General features: G+C 35.7%; 1 protein-coding gene across 1 annotated transcript in view; it reads right to left on the bottom strand.

Moving 5' to 3' along the window:
- The window catches only part of KIAA0586 (KIAA0586 ortholog), a 105,973-nt gene that overhangs the window by 47,112 nt on the left and 44,027 nt on the right, over nucleotides 1–14,834 (bottom strand). Inside the window, exons 21-25 of the mRNA XM_060142018.1 lie at nucleotides 11,364–11,563; nucleotides 7,385–7,544; nucleotides 6,751–6,970; nucleotides 5,913–6,166; nucleotides 4,508–4,584 (exon numbers count right to left, since the gene is read on the bottom strand). Of these exons, the coding sequence (XP_059998001.1) occupies nucleotides 4,508–4,584; nucleotides 5,913–6,166; nucleotides 6,751–6,970; nucleotides 7,385–7,544; nucleotides 11,364–11,563 (911 nt within the window). The remainder of the gene's footprint in view (nucleotides 1–4,507; nucleotides 4,585–5,912; nucleotides 6,167–6,750; nucleotides 6,971–7,384; nucleotides 7,545–11,363; nucleotides 11,564–14,834) is intronic.

The following is a 14,834-nucleotide window of genomic DNA, read 5'->3' on the forward strand; positions in this document are numbered from 1 at the left end:
CCTTTATTTTTGCCTCAAATGTAAATAACAGTATAAAATAATTGGGTTACATTTAAACTAGAGATTTACTATAAAATCATATGAAAGTTGGACACTTTGTCCCATGTGATTGAGTTACAATGATTCATAAACGTTTTATACAGTGTCATCAAGTTTTTGGCTCACACGGTTTCCTGCTTCATGTTGATGCAACACACAAAGCTGCGCCCCCAGTGTGGCAATGGGGGCAAAGCACTGTAGCAGTGGTGCAACCTGGACCACAGGCAGAAATGAAAAACTGCAGAAATACGCTGAGGCACCTATAGACCTTTGATTGTCCATTTGCCTTTGCGCTGACCTCCAGTACTCGCTAGGGAGCAGGTACTGAAAGCCCTAGTTGGAAGACCCAGCTTAGACTTGGTGCCTCAAAATAGACCAGTCCCGAAAATGAAGGACAGTGTGGGCCACAGAGTCAGAAAACTGGATTCCCTTGTAAATACAAGGATTAGCATGATTTTAAACTCCATTAATAGTATTTTTTTTTACTTAAGTGTCTTACATTTAATGAAATAAAGTTTAACTCTGGAGTACAAGTCTTTATCCCCCAGGTGTACACAGATAAATACCTACTGGTACATAACTGCAAAGTTAGTCTTTTTCAAGATTGTACTTCTGCATGTGATTTTATCATGAATTTGTAGCATATCTGATTTAGGCTTAGTAAAAATATCAAAATTAAAGTTTAGTTTCAAATGTAAAAAAAGAAAGATGTTATAATTTAGTCCTGGTTCAGTTCAGCTATTTAAACAAACTTAAATGTGCTTTGGCACCATGATAAAGTTCTAAGAATGGATAAAAATGCCCTAATGACATATTAAGTAAGCCAAATGTTAGTGTAATGCTCCTCTGAAAATAATGCTTCCCCCCCATATTATTTTATAAAAGTGATTTCCACTCTCTTCAGAACAGACTCAATTACTTGTAATAAATAATTACTGTTTAAAAAGTAACTGCTATTAAAATCTTATCAAAACTCTCCTTCATTAATTATTTCATACTCCTACATATAGTAAAGCAAATTGTTTTAACACATTTTATTACTTGAATATATGAATCTCCAGATTTGGCATCTTTACCCTATTGTGTCTTTAATAGTGTAAAGATGCTACATGGCATCTTTTGCTTTTTGTTTGTTGGACTTGACAAACACCGGACACACACACCCAGCTGCTTGCAACTCAAGCTTTAGGATTCATATAGCTCCTATTAGAACTCAAAATTTACAGTTTTTAGCTTAAGTTGATAGCTTAAGATGAAAGGCAAATTATCATGTATCCATATAAAAAGAGTTGTGGATCTATCACTATACAGCTATGTGACACAAACAAGTGATTTAACTCATTGAACGCAAAGTAAAATGAGTAGTTACTATTTTTAACGAAGAATGAGCATCATCTTTTGGGATGCTTTTTAAAAATATACAGGTTTAGGCTTCTAACCGCCCACATACATGCATGCATACCATATAACACTCATGACCTACCGAATCAACATATCAGAGGGTGGGGGCAGGATGCATATTTCTAAAAGCTCCACTGGTGAATTTAATATACAATCCTAGTTTACATCACTTGAATAGGCTGCTTTAAAGAAATTTCTAGGGAGTTCCCTGGTGGCCTAGTGGTTAGGATTCTGGGCATTCATTGCTGTGGCCCAGGTTCAATCCCTGGTCATGGAACTGAGATCCCGCAAGTGCGTGGCATGGCCAAAAAGAAAGAAAAAATAAGAAATTTCTAGCATTATGATTGTAAGGGGATAGAAGGGCATGTTGTTTCAAAAGTACACCAATCTCTTTCTTTTTTCATCATGATCCTATGTAATGATACAAATGGAAATATAAAAATGCAACTAGACTTCTAAAACTTCCAGTCAAGGTGGAGTAATAAGGACCAGATACACCCACCCCCTTGAAACAACTGAAAAAGGGACAAAGTATGTGAAAAACTGCATTTCAAGACATGGAACATCAAGTAACAAAAGACAGTGATCCCTGAGAAATGAAAAACAAGTCAGAAGAATCCTATGACTGCTCCAGCTTACCATCTGTGAGTTCCCAGGCTGTGGCACAGGAGCCTAAGCTAAGAAGATGGAGATGTAACTCCAGGGAGGCCAAGACAGCTAGAGTTCATAAGACGGACGGCTAGAAAAGTGAAAGCTGCAGAGGGAGAAAACTCTGGAAATCTGCAGAAGATCCCCTTTGAGTATTAAGCTGAGTACTACTCAGCAGATGCTTTGGAGACAATTACATGAAGCTGGAGGAATGAGCACCTGAGAAGGGACTGGATATAACACTGCCTGATGCTCACACAGGGCTTGGATAATGGTTGTTCCCACTAGCCAGGCTGGAAAACCTCATTAATGAGGCACTGGGTGGAGTACATAGAAGTGTCTTCTCTCCATAGCGGGGGATAAATAGCCCTAGATTGAGTACTGTTCTGGTACTGCCTAACAAATCTTAAAAGCAAGACTCAAAAGGGTAAAACTGTCTCTAAGTACTTAACCGTGTCCTGAGCAAAGCTCCAAAATATTTATAGTAATATAAAACATAGAAGGAAAAAGTCTATGCAAAATTTTGGCAGATCAAATTAAACAGCTTTTCTTTTTTTTATTTAATTTATTTATTTTTGGCTGCATTGGGTCTTCATTGCTGCTCATAGGCTTTCTCTAGTTGCAGTGGGGGGGGGCTACTCTTCATTGCGGTGCGTGGGCTTCTTGTTGCGGTGGCTTCTCTTGTTGCAGAGCACGGGCTCTAGGCACACGGGCTTCAGTAGTTGTGGCTCAAGGGCTCCAGAGCACAGGCTCAGTAATTGTGGCACATGGGCTTAGTTGCTCCACGGCATGTGGGATCTTCCCGGACCAGGGCTCAAACCCGTGTCCCCTGCATTGGCGGGCGGATTCTTAACCACGGAGCCACCAGGGAAGCCCTAAACAGCTTTTCTCAAAGATTAAGATATAACTACCATATTATCCATCCATTCCACCCCTAGATACTTGCCAGAGAGAAATGAAGGCATATGTCAATACAAAGACTTGTACACAAGTCTTCATAGCAGCTTTATGTGTAATAGCCCCCAACTGGAAATGAACCCAAACGTCCATCAACAGGTGAATAGGCAAACTGTGGCACATCCATACAACAGAGCACTGCTCAGCAATAATAAGGAATGATCTATGATACAAAGTATAACACAGATAAATCTCAAAATAATTATGCTGAGTTAAAACAATCAGACAAAAAAAAAGAATACATGCCACGTGATTCCATTTATATACATCTAGAAATGCAAACTAATCTATAGTTACAGAAAGTAGATCAGTGGTTACTGGAAGAGGTATAGAGAATGAGAGGAATGATGAGAGATGAGAAGGAGGAATTACAAAAGGGCCTGAGGAGAGATTTGGGAGTGATGGATGATGAATATGTTCATTACATTAACTGTGGTAATGGCTTTACAGATATATACATATGTCAAAAATTATCAGTTTTTTTTTTAAAGAGCAACAATAATAGCAATGCTTAGCAAAGGCTATGGATGAATGGAGATGAAAGTTGAGCACAACTACCCTTACTTGCTTAGGTTGTTTGAAAACATAAAAAGTAAAGATTTCTTTTCCTTAATAATTTTCAAAAGAAAATCCCTATTATCATTTCTGTATGGTATTTTTATATATATTATACATGTTGATATATATGTTAAGATATATATTTTTTTAAATGCGAATTTTCCTTCCATAAAGCTAGATAATAACTAGGAGAGTTAGTACCCTTGGGTCCTATTTCAGTATTTTTTTTATTATTTTTTAAAATCTTTGCTTATTTATTTATTTTAGCTGCACCAGGTCTTAGTTGCGGCAGGTGGACTTCTTAGTTGCGGCATGTGGACTTCTTAGTTGCAGTAGGCGGACTCTTAGTTGCAGCATGCATGTGGGATCTAGTTCCCTGACCCCACAGTTCCCCAGGGATCAAACCCGGGCCCCCTGTATTGGGAGCACGGAGTCTTACCCACTGGACCACCAGGTAATTCCCAGTATTTTTTTTTAAAGCCACTAAATTCAATCATTTTTTAGCATAAAGAATTATAATCACGATTAGGGAAAAATTACAAACGTATTATAAGAGAGTTGGTTTCCACAGCTAAGGTCCTGCCTGAAACACTGTAAAGGCAACATATCCAGGTGACAATGTGCCTTGAGTTAGATTTTCATTACCTAATTACATTAACTGCGTTTTTCAACTACTGGAGCCACAGGGGTTAACAACAATTTTCTATTCATTCTCACAATTATGATAATGAAATGTGTAAATATGATAATGACAGGTGTAAGAAACCTTAAATTCCTTCATGGATATTTTATTAAATTTTATGACTATAACTCAAATATGTGAGAAAAAACCCTGATCAGTAGCAACAAGTTCATCAAGATATTCTTCATCTCAGAATTCAATGTGGAGTCAATCACTTCTTACCATTTCGAGGGCATCATGCAGAGTACTGGATAAGCTATCATTTAGGTTTGTCAGATACAGTCCTTCATCTCCTAAAACTAGAAATTAAAATGCAAAAATTTGGAAAAAAGAAGAAATATAAATTTAGTAAATAATCTCACCATGAAGTCATAGAATATTACACTTAAAGCTTACACAATAAAAATACTGGCAAAGTTCATAAATCATAGTTCACAAGCTATTCAATCTCACTAGCTCTTTGAAAAGCACATTTTAGGGGCTTCCCTGGTGGCGCAGTTGTTGGGAGTCCACCTGCCGATGCAGGGGACGCAGGTTTGTGTCCCGGTCCGGGAGGATTCCACATGCCGCAGAGCGGCTGGGCCCGTGAGCCATGGCCACTGAGCCTGCGAGTCCGGAGCCTGTGCTCCGCAACGGGAGAGGCCACAACAGTGAGAGGCCCGCGTACCGCAAAAAAAGAAAAGCACATTTTATAACAAAGATGAGATTTTTGTTTCACTTACCAGCTTGTCAGAAATTAAAAAGAGCTATTAAACATCAACTGTAACCATGAAATTAAAAAGAGGCACTCCTATATACTACTGATATAATTAATAACTGATTAAAATTAAAAACTGATTCACCTTTCTGGAGAGCATGTTGGTAATGTATTGCTATTTAATTTTATTTTTTTGGCCACGCTGTGTGGCTTGTGGGATTTTTTAGTTCCCCAAACAGGGACTGAACCCAGGCCCCTGGCAGTGAGCGCATGCAGCCCTAACCACTGGACCGCCAGGGAATTCCCTATATATTGCTATTTTAAAGGTGCATACTCTGACTCAGCAATTCCACTTCTAGGCATGTATTCTAAGGAAGTTATCAGTTATGGAAGTTCACAAAGATAAATAAATATATGTGCAAGGATGGTCAGTGGAGAGTTATGTATAGTATGAAAACACTGAAAACAATCTAAATGCCCACCACTATGGCACTGTTTTAGCAGACTACCCAGCCACTAAAAAAAAGAGGTAGGGCTATATGTATTAATATAGAAAAATGTCTATAACATATTTAAGGTTAAAGAATTCAGATTTCAGAACAATATGTATAATATGACCCTACTTAAAAGGTAAAAATATATATACATACAAATGTATTTAGGTGTCTATATATGCATAGAAAAAAAAAAGACTGGAAGGGTATACCCCAAACTTTCAACAGTGATATTATTTCTGGAGGGTGGGATTTATGAGGGAGATTTTACATTCTGAGGTTAAGGTGTAGAAAAGTTAACTTGCGGAGTCCATGTTCTTTCTACTATACCCTGTTACATCTTGAAAATTAAGTAAAAACACTTTAAACAGAAAAGCATTACTTAGGAATTATCATAAGCTAACCAGTGAAATCAATTGATGCAAAATTAACTTACTCTTATGAGCTACTTTTTGACCACAATTAAATAAAATCTCTCCTTCAGAGATGGGTCTATCTAAGGTTTCAGTTTCAGTGGCAGTAACGCTCAAGGTACTCTCCACTGTTGATGAATCTGAACTTGACATCTGTATGGGGGAAGGGGCCTTGGTGCCAGCAGGAAGCAGCATAAGGGGAACTGGCTCTGGAGGTGCAGGCTGAGCAGGGAAGTCCATGCTCTCAGGTTCTTCATCCTTGGCCACAGACATTACACTAAGAAGAAAGAGACATAGTTTGAATGTATTACATCGGTGAAGGCCTATATTAATTTTTATATAAAAAATAGATTCAAAAGTACTATGTCTCCTTTAGACATTTCTATATCAATATATAGATATATCTATATATTTCTATAATCTGCACTACTATAATTAACCAACAAGATTTATTTTTCCAAAATCATCTTCGTGCTTTAATCACAGACCATCTTGAAAGTTCTACCATCTCTAAAATAAATCTACATAGGGATATATGGTAATATAAAAGTTAACTGATCATAGTAAATGAAGATTCACACTGGGGAAAAATCTTCTTCTATTTTATTAACAATATTATAGTTATCTTTATTTTAATCTGTTTCCCCCAAAATTTTGTTTTAAAAGAAGAGAACTGAAAGTATAAATAAATCTGGTAAAAATTTTAAAAACATAAAATTTATGAAACTTCTTCCTACTAAAGTATAGATTAGCTTGTGGTTTATCAACCTTCATTTATCATTTCTGATGTTTTCAATGGGTCACCTAAGTCAACATAAGATGAAATGTATAGTTACTAAAAATGAATATACTGTCATTTACATAGCTCTCGGGTGAAGTTCTTTTTGAAGAGAGTTGGGATTCTCTTCTTCCAGTGGCAGGTCTCCATTACTCCATGGCTTGGGAAGCTCTGGGCTTGACATCTTCAATTTATCAATAGAAGTCTCTGACAAAGTTGGGGTAAGAGCTGCTGCGGGAGGAGGTGTAGTTGCAGGGGTAACAGTTGGAGTATTAACAAGTGTGATGGGAGGCATATTATTTCCTAAAGGTTTTTTGTAAAAGCAAAAAAAAGTCAATAAGAATTCCACAGGAAGGCAAGATATATTGTTTAACATTTTGGCATACAAATAATGGCAACAAGAATTAATAATAATAATGATGGCCATTAATGGGAAAAGCTCCAAATTAATTTAGTAAAGTACAAAAAATAACCTTGAAAAGACATCACTTTCAACATCACCATGAACTTAAAATAGTCTAAATGTCTACTAGATTATATTCTTTAAAAAGTGGTAACCAACCCCTTAGCTTCCTTGTAAGAAAAAATGACTTACTAGAACCTAGTAAGCAACAGGTATGTGTATACTAATCTATAAAGACTCTTATAAAACAAACCATGATATTTTATTTAATAGTTGCTAAAATTAAAACTGAGTTATAGAAATAAGGTTTCTACCTTCTTCAGCAAATATTTCTTTCATGGGAAAAGCTACATCATGATCTGAAACACAGGGAGAAGAATCTGGAGTTTTTACCAACACACGCTCCTCAGGAGGTGATGAAGGTGAGAGAGGAGGAGTTGGCTGTGGGGTAGCCACTGGGGTACACACTCTTGCCTAAAATAAATAAAACAAGATAAGTGGTGCTTACAATCCCCAAATAAGGGTAATTTGAAAAATAAAATCATCTCATTCAGAGTTACTTAAAATTTAAATGGATGGGGGGTAAAAATGGAGTCCTCTGTATCCTAGCTCTCGAACTTCTAGCTATTAGTTTCAAGACCGGACTACAGAAAGCCTCCAGCAACTGAAACAGCTCTGCCTCTGAATTAGGTCCCCTTATCTAATACAGAGAGGAAGATTAAACAGACAGCTGAAGATCAAACCCAAACACAAACTGGGTAGACCATGTAACAGAAAGAGAGCATTTTAACTAATTGACAAGATTATCAGAAACCCCCTTTCAGTACAAAAGAACAAAGCTTATAAAAAGCAATGGAAGGATAAGAAAAAGTAGGAGGGATAAAAGGAAGACAATGTAGAGATGGAAAGTCCTGGGGAAGAAAAAAGCACACATTTTAAAATCAATTTGTTAAACAGGTAATTCAAACGATTCAAACTTCAAAAGGATGATGGTGAAAATTAAGTCTCCTTTCCTATCCATGTCCTATCTACTTAGTTCCTTTCCTCAGAATTATCAAATATAATCTTGTCATTTTTTATGTCCAGAATAATCTATTTTTAAAATTTTTTATACAATTTTTAAAGGTTACACTATGTTTACAGTTATTATAAAATATTGGCTATATTCCTACTTTAAAATTTTTTTTATTGAAGTATAGTTGATTTACAATGTTGTGTTAGTTTCAGGTGTACAGCAAAGTGATTCAGTTATATATAACTGAATATATATATTCTTTTTCAGATTCTTTTCCACTATAGGTTATCACAAGATATTGAATATAGTTCTCTGTGCTATACAGTAGGTCCTTGTTGTTCATCTATTTTATATATAGTAGCTTGTATAAACTACTAATTTGTTAATCCCAAACTCCTAATTTATCCCTTCCCTACCTCTCCTAGGTAACCATAAGTTTATTTTCTATGTTTGTGAGTCTTTCTGTTTGGTAAATAAGTTCATTTGTATCATTTTTTTAGAATCCACATATAAATGCTATTGTATGATATTAGTCTTTCTCTGTCTGCCTTAGATAATCTCTAGGTCCATCCATGTTGCTGCAAATGGCAAAATTTCGTTCTTTTTTATGGCTCAGTAGTGTTCCATTGTGTGTGTGTGTGTGTGTGTGTGTGTGTGTGTGTGTGTGTGTGTGTGTACACACCACATCTTCTTTATCCATTCATCTGCTGATGGACACTTAGGTTGCTCCTATAACCTGGCAATTGTAAGTAACGCTGCTATGAACATTGGGGTGCATGTATCTTTTCAAATTAGTGTCTGGGTTTTTTTGATATATACCCAGCAGTGGGATTGCTGGGTCATATGGTAATTCTATTTTTAGTTTTTTGAGACTTAAGTCATTTCATATGTGTATAGATTTTCTATAGAATAAATTCCCAGAAGTGAGACTGCTTGGTTAAAGGGCTAATTGCATTCTTAATTTGAATACATATTACCAAATTTCCCTCTACACGGTTATATTATTTTATCAATGCAATAACACCAGAAGGTATGAGAATTCCCAATTCCCAAAGATTTGCTGAACCATGGTGTTAACCAAACTTTTAGAGTGTTACCAATTTGATCAGTAAAAATGGATTCAACGATTTTTTTTTTCTCACTATCAGTGAGACTGACCATCTTTTTGTATGTATGTGGGCCATTTGTATTTCCTTTTTGTGTGTGAACTGTCTGGACATGTCTTTTCCGCATTTTTCTATTTGTCCTTTTTTTCTCTTTCTAAAACATATTTTTATAGTGGGGTGACTGGCCTTTATTCTGTATTATGAGTTGCAAAGAGATACACAATTTAAAAATTATGAAGCAAATCAGAAATTCTATAGCATTGCTTAATTATTAGCATATTCTTAGCTTTGTTTTTTAAGTGACAGAAATATACTATGTTTTATTCTTCTTGACTGCATAAACCTATAGCCTAAGACAGCTGTTTTCAAATATAATGCTACTGACTCATCATCATGAGAGGATTTAAAGGTATCCTACTAGTCTTGGTAATGGGTAATAATGATAAACAATGAGTTACTGAGTATTTACCAAGTTCCAGGCCCTAGATTAAGCTCTTTCATATACCATCTTATTGAATCTTCCACAAAATCTTCTATGATGGCTCACAAGATACAGTATCATAAAGATGTCAATTCTCCTCAAATTAAACCAATCAAAATTGAATTAATTCCCCCCAAAATCCCAACAAAATATTTTACAGAACTTGAAAATTAATTTTAAAACATATATCAAGGATGAAAAGGCCAAAAAAAGCCATGGCAATTCTGAAGATAAGGAACAATATGGCAATGGGGGAGGGGAACTTGGCCTCCTTAATATTTGGAAAGCAGATTTTGGTAAAGCCGTCATCATTTAAACTCTGAGTATTTTATCTCTAGTATACAGACAAGACTAAAGTAACAGAGCTGAGGGTTCATATTCAGAACTTCCCAACTCCAGAGTCCATGCTCTCAACAATTACATTTATTTCCTATTTATACTGATTTTTCTGTATTTTCTCATTAAATCACCCTTATGAAAATATCCGAAATATATGGGCAGAAGACAAACCAAAGTTAATTAGCATAAAGATAACCACAATTCTGATATTGGCATGCATTACTAATGAGCTAATAAATAAAGCACAGAACAAAAGTATGTACCAAATCTCTGGCACACTAATCACACTACACCAATTACATTACACCAACCTCCATAGAATTCAAATATGTAACTTTATGTTTATACCTCAGATGAGTCAGTTTAAATGTTTCACCTATATAAAATGATGTTTTTATGATCAACAGGATCAGAATTGACCATTAAGTTTTAAACAGTTGGTAATACAGAGTACATTCTGGTTTTGTATAATTTCTTTTTCTTTTTAGTTTTTTAAAATTTTCATACAGTTTTTAAAGGTTACATTCCATTTACATTTATTACAAAATATTGGCTCTACTCCCTGTGTTGTACAGTACATCCTTGAGCCTATCTTACAGCCAATGGTTTGCACTTTCCACTGCCCCACCCCTATATTGCTCCTCCCACCCTCCACTGGTAGTGGTTTTGTATAATTTCATGTTGCTATAATAAATTAGAAACTCTATTTAACATAGAAAGGCTGATTAAACAAACAATGACAAAAATGTCTGAAATATACTTTCTTTTAAAGATTAAAAATATCACTTTACATAAGAACCAAAAGCAGTACATGTGATTTTTAGCTATATCTTGAATTTTAAAAGAATTAGCTATAAGGATATTCTTGGAACAACAGGGGAAATTCAAATATAGACTCTATATTATATAGTATTAACAGATCCATGTTAAAAATGGAGAGCATAATAATGGTATTTTGATTATGTAATAAAGAATCTTGTTCTTAGGAGATACTACTGATGCTTTTAGAAGGGTCATGATATCTGCAACTTTCAAATGAGTTTTAAAGCATATATAATAAACAACATATAAAGACAGATAAAGAAAATGTGTCGAAATGTTATCAGCTGGTAAATGTAGGTAAAGCTTACACAGATGTTCATTGTATCATACTTTCAACTTTCTATAGATTTTAAAGTTTTTAAAATAAACTGCTGGAGGAACTGTTATTGTAATCAAAGCCACAAGAAACCAATCTCCACCACAAACTATGGTCTTATGACCCAATTTAAAATCTGTCCATTTTACTGTTCTTTAACAAAGGTATCAAAAATTCCCCAGGACTCCAAGTCATGAAGGAAAGTCACACTTACCAGCAAGTGTGTTTTGCTTATTGAAACATCCCCAGAAACACTTGTAACAACAGGACCTGGCTTCTTTGCTTCTCTGTCACCCAGCAAGATGGCAATGGTTTCAGCAAGAGCTTCATTCACAAAATGCCTAATAATGTCTGAATTCACAGGAACACCGGCATCAACAAAAAGCTGGAGGGCACCACTGCTGGTTCCTTCCACTAAAAAAATGAAAGAATTTCAGGGTAAGTGTGCAGGAAACATGCTTGCATTCTAAGCGTTAATTCTTAAAATTTTAGAGATGTGAACATATGTGTATGATGAGATGGTGTGAGGAGGAATAAGATGAAAATACAAAATCTACTTATTGTGACAGAGAATAAGATGGTAACTCACATAATGAACATCCTCTCTAAACAAACTAAAAAGGGGAGGAAAACATCCAGATGAAAATTTACTTATATGGCCTCTTCCCTACCACTACAACATTTAGTGATAAAAAGGATTTGCAGGGACTTCTCTGGTGGTGCAGTGGTTAAGATTCCATGCTCCCACTGCAGGGGGCACGGGTTTAATCCCTGGTCAGGGAACTAAGATCCTGCATGCCGCTCAGCACGCCCCACCCCCGTAAAAAAAAAAAAAGATTTGTATCCACATTAAATGTTTTCATCTGAAAACAATCCACATTTCCAAGAGTAGGGCACCAGGAAACACTGTGATAGATCTTGGCAAAACACAGGGACACAATGACTGTGGGGGGATTTTAGAGAAATGGCAGCTTCTTCATAAATATGAAGACAAATCTTACTTCCGTCTAGTTTCAGATACTTCAGTTACTAACATTACAGGCTAATCCTCCTCAGACTTTTAGAGTAGTTTAGGTGCTTGATGTCAGCAGCTCTACAGGTATATTAATTTTCCAAATGGGTTGTACTTTTTACTTGTGTGAATGTACATGAAATTCAGTAAAACTTCCTAAACAGACTTTATTAGGCTTAAAGTGGTTATATTTCTAAAGCACTGTGTGGAAAACATGTAAACAGTGATCTATAAAACTTGATGGAGACATGACCTCTCCAAAGAGTACTCCTTAATTAGTACAACTATGGCAGCATTACAGAGAATTCCCTAACAGGTAGGTACAGGTGTCTTGGGATCACTTGTTGAGAGATAAGTAATAGCAATTTACTCTGGAGCTCCATAGCAAAGACTATCACAATCCCAAATTTATATTCAACAGTATATATCAACACATCTCCATTTTTAGTTCCCATAATTCATTGTTTTGGCATGACCAAAAATCAGAATATCTCTGTTATAAAACCCAAAAGCCCTACCCAGACATAGGCAAAACAAAAGCAAACACACATGCTTTTAAAGAAAAGGGAACAGGATCTAAATACCCTCTATATTAGACCATCTTTCCTTAAGGCTACAAAGCCTGAATTAGTCTCACTGAAACCACCACCCGACCCATGTGAAGGACTGCTAAGAGGACTATCACTAGCCCTGATTTGCGCTAGCAGGAGAGACTGGTGGAGAGTCCAAGCACTCCAAAATATGCCATCGAGGTGTATGACCTAGCAATGAAGAAAGCATCTGGCAGTTTGGACAGTATCCATCATAAACCGGACAAATCTTTGGAGACACTTGTTTGTTTTCCTGGACTGGTCTCCTTGTCTTGGGACTGCTGAATACCATCTCCACAACAAGAATTTTGACCAAAAGCTACAGAAGTCCGACTATCTGTTTCTCCAAGGCATATTTCATGGTCCTTTGCCTTCTCTTTAGCTTCCAGTTCTTTTTTATTCCAGTTTCACTTGGTATTTTCCATCTGTTCCTTTTTCAACAGATTCTGAAATAGTCTCAGAGCAATTATTTGGATGAACTGGTTTTGGTTTTCTTTTGGATTTGTATTCCTAGATGTCTTCTTCTGAAAAAGTATCTTCTAACATGACAAAATGATTTTATCATTAAAGAAGCACTAATCTTAAGTAAAAAAAATTTCCTCATAACTTTGTTGGTCATTTTATTCCTTCCTTTAAAAAATGAGAAGATGAAAGAAAACCTGGGATAGTAGCAGTGGAAGAGGCATTTGAGTTATACTAAATAGGAAGAATTAATCAAATATAAGAATAAATTGCATGGAGCCAGGACATTGGACGTGGCTGGGTGTGGACTGAGGAAGACCAAAGAAAACAAAGTAGAACAAGTGATATTCCAAGGCTTTGGAAACTGGGCACTTAGAAAATAGTGGTATCATTAACAGAAAGAGCAACAAAGGAGGAATAAGGTTGGTTAGAAAAATGAGATGCATTCTGGACACACCAAGTTTGGTATGCCAGTGGAGCATCAAGTAAAATATTCATCAACAGGCAAAACTGCAAGTTTACAGCCTAAATGTGTAGCTTAGGGGTCATCAACTGACACGGGATAACTATCGCCAAGAAGAGACTAGAAAAACAGAAAAGAAAGAGGGCAGGGGACAGAAGCTTGGGCGAAATTTTTTATTCAAGTAGAAAAAAGATGAGGAAATGAGGTCTTAAAGAAATTAAAAAGATAAGGGGAAGAACAATAGAATGAATTCTAAGAAACCAAAACCAGTAGAACATTTTAATAATTAGAGGTAGTCAACAATGCCCATACTAGAGCCTTCTAGGAGAATAAGGATTTGAAAAAAGGTTATCTCTGAGAACCAAATGCTGTAAGAGAGGAATTTCATTAACGAGAAGAAGAAAGCCAGCTCATAAAAACTAAAAAGAAAGTGAGAAATGAGAAAGCAAAGCAGTAAATACAGACTCTAATGTCTAGGATTTAGGCAGTTAAGGGGTAGTTTAAGAAGGAGGAAGAGGAGGTTATTCTGGACTGGAAAGAAGTGGAAAAAAAATAGAGGTAACGATATATAGGAATGTTAAAAAAAAAAAGAGCTAGAAAGCTGGAGAACTTATACCATCCAATTTCAAGACTTATTTTTAAGTTACAATAATCAAGAAGCACAGTGTTGATGTAAAGACAGACTTGTAGATCAATGGGACCAAACAGCAAGTCCAGAAACAGATCCAAACATATATAATAGCCAGATGATTTCCAACAAAGGTGTCAAGGCAATTCAGTAGGAGGAAGGATAATCTTTTCAACAAATAACGCTAGAAAAATTGGATATCCATACACACAAAAAAAATCTTGATCTTTACTTCACTCTACATATAAAAATTAACTCAAAACACACCATAGACCTAAATTTATAATCTAAAACTATAAGGCTTCTATAAGAAAACACAGGAGAAAATCTTAATGATGTTGGGCAAAGATTTCTTAAACAGTATACCCCAAAAATCACAAGCTATAAAAGAAAAATTGATCAATTAAACTTCATCAAAATTAATCTCTGGTCTTCAAAAGACAATGCTGAGAAAGCAAAAGGTAAGATAAAAACTAGGATAACACATTGCAAAACATATGCAATAAAGGACTTGTATCCAGAATAAAGAA

Source organism: Lagenorhynchus albirostris, chromosome 1 (assembly GCF_949774975.1).
Source record: "Lagenorhynchus albirostris chromosome 1, mLagAlb1.1, whole genome shotgun sequence".
In the NCBI taxonomy this organism is placed as follows: Eukaryota; Metazoa; Chordata; class Mammalia; order Artiodactyla; family Delphinidae; genus Lagenorhynchus; species Lagenorhynchus albirostris.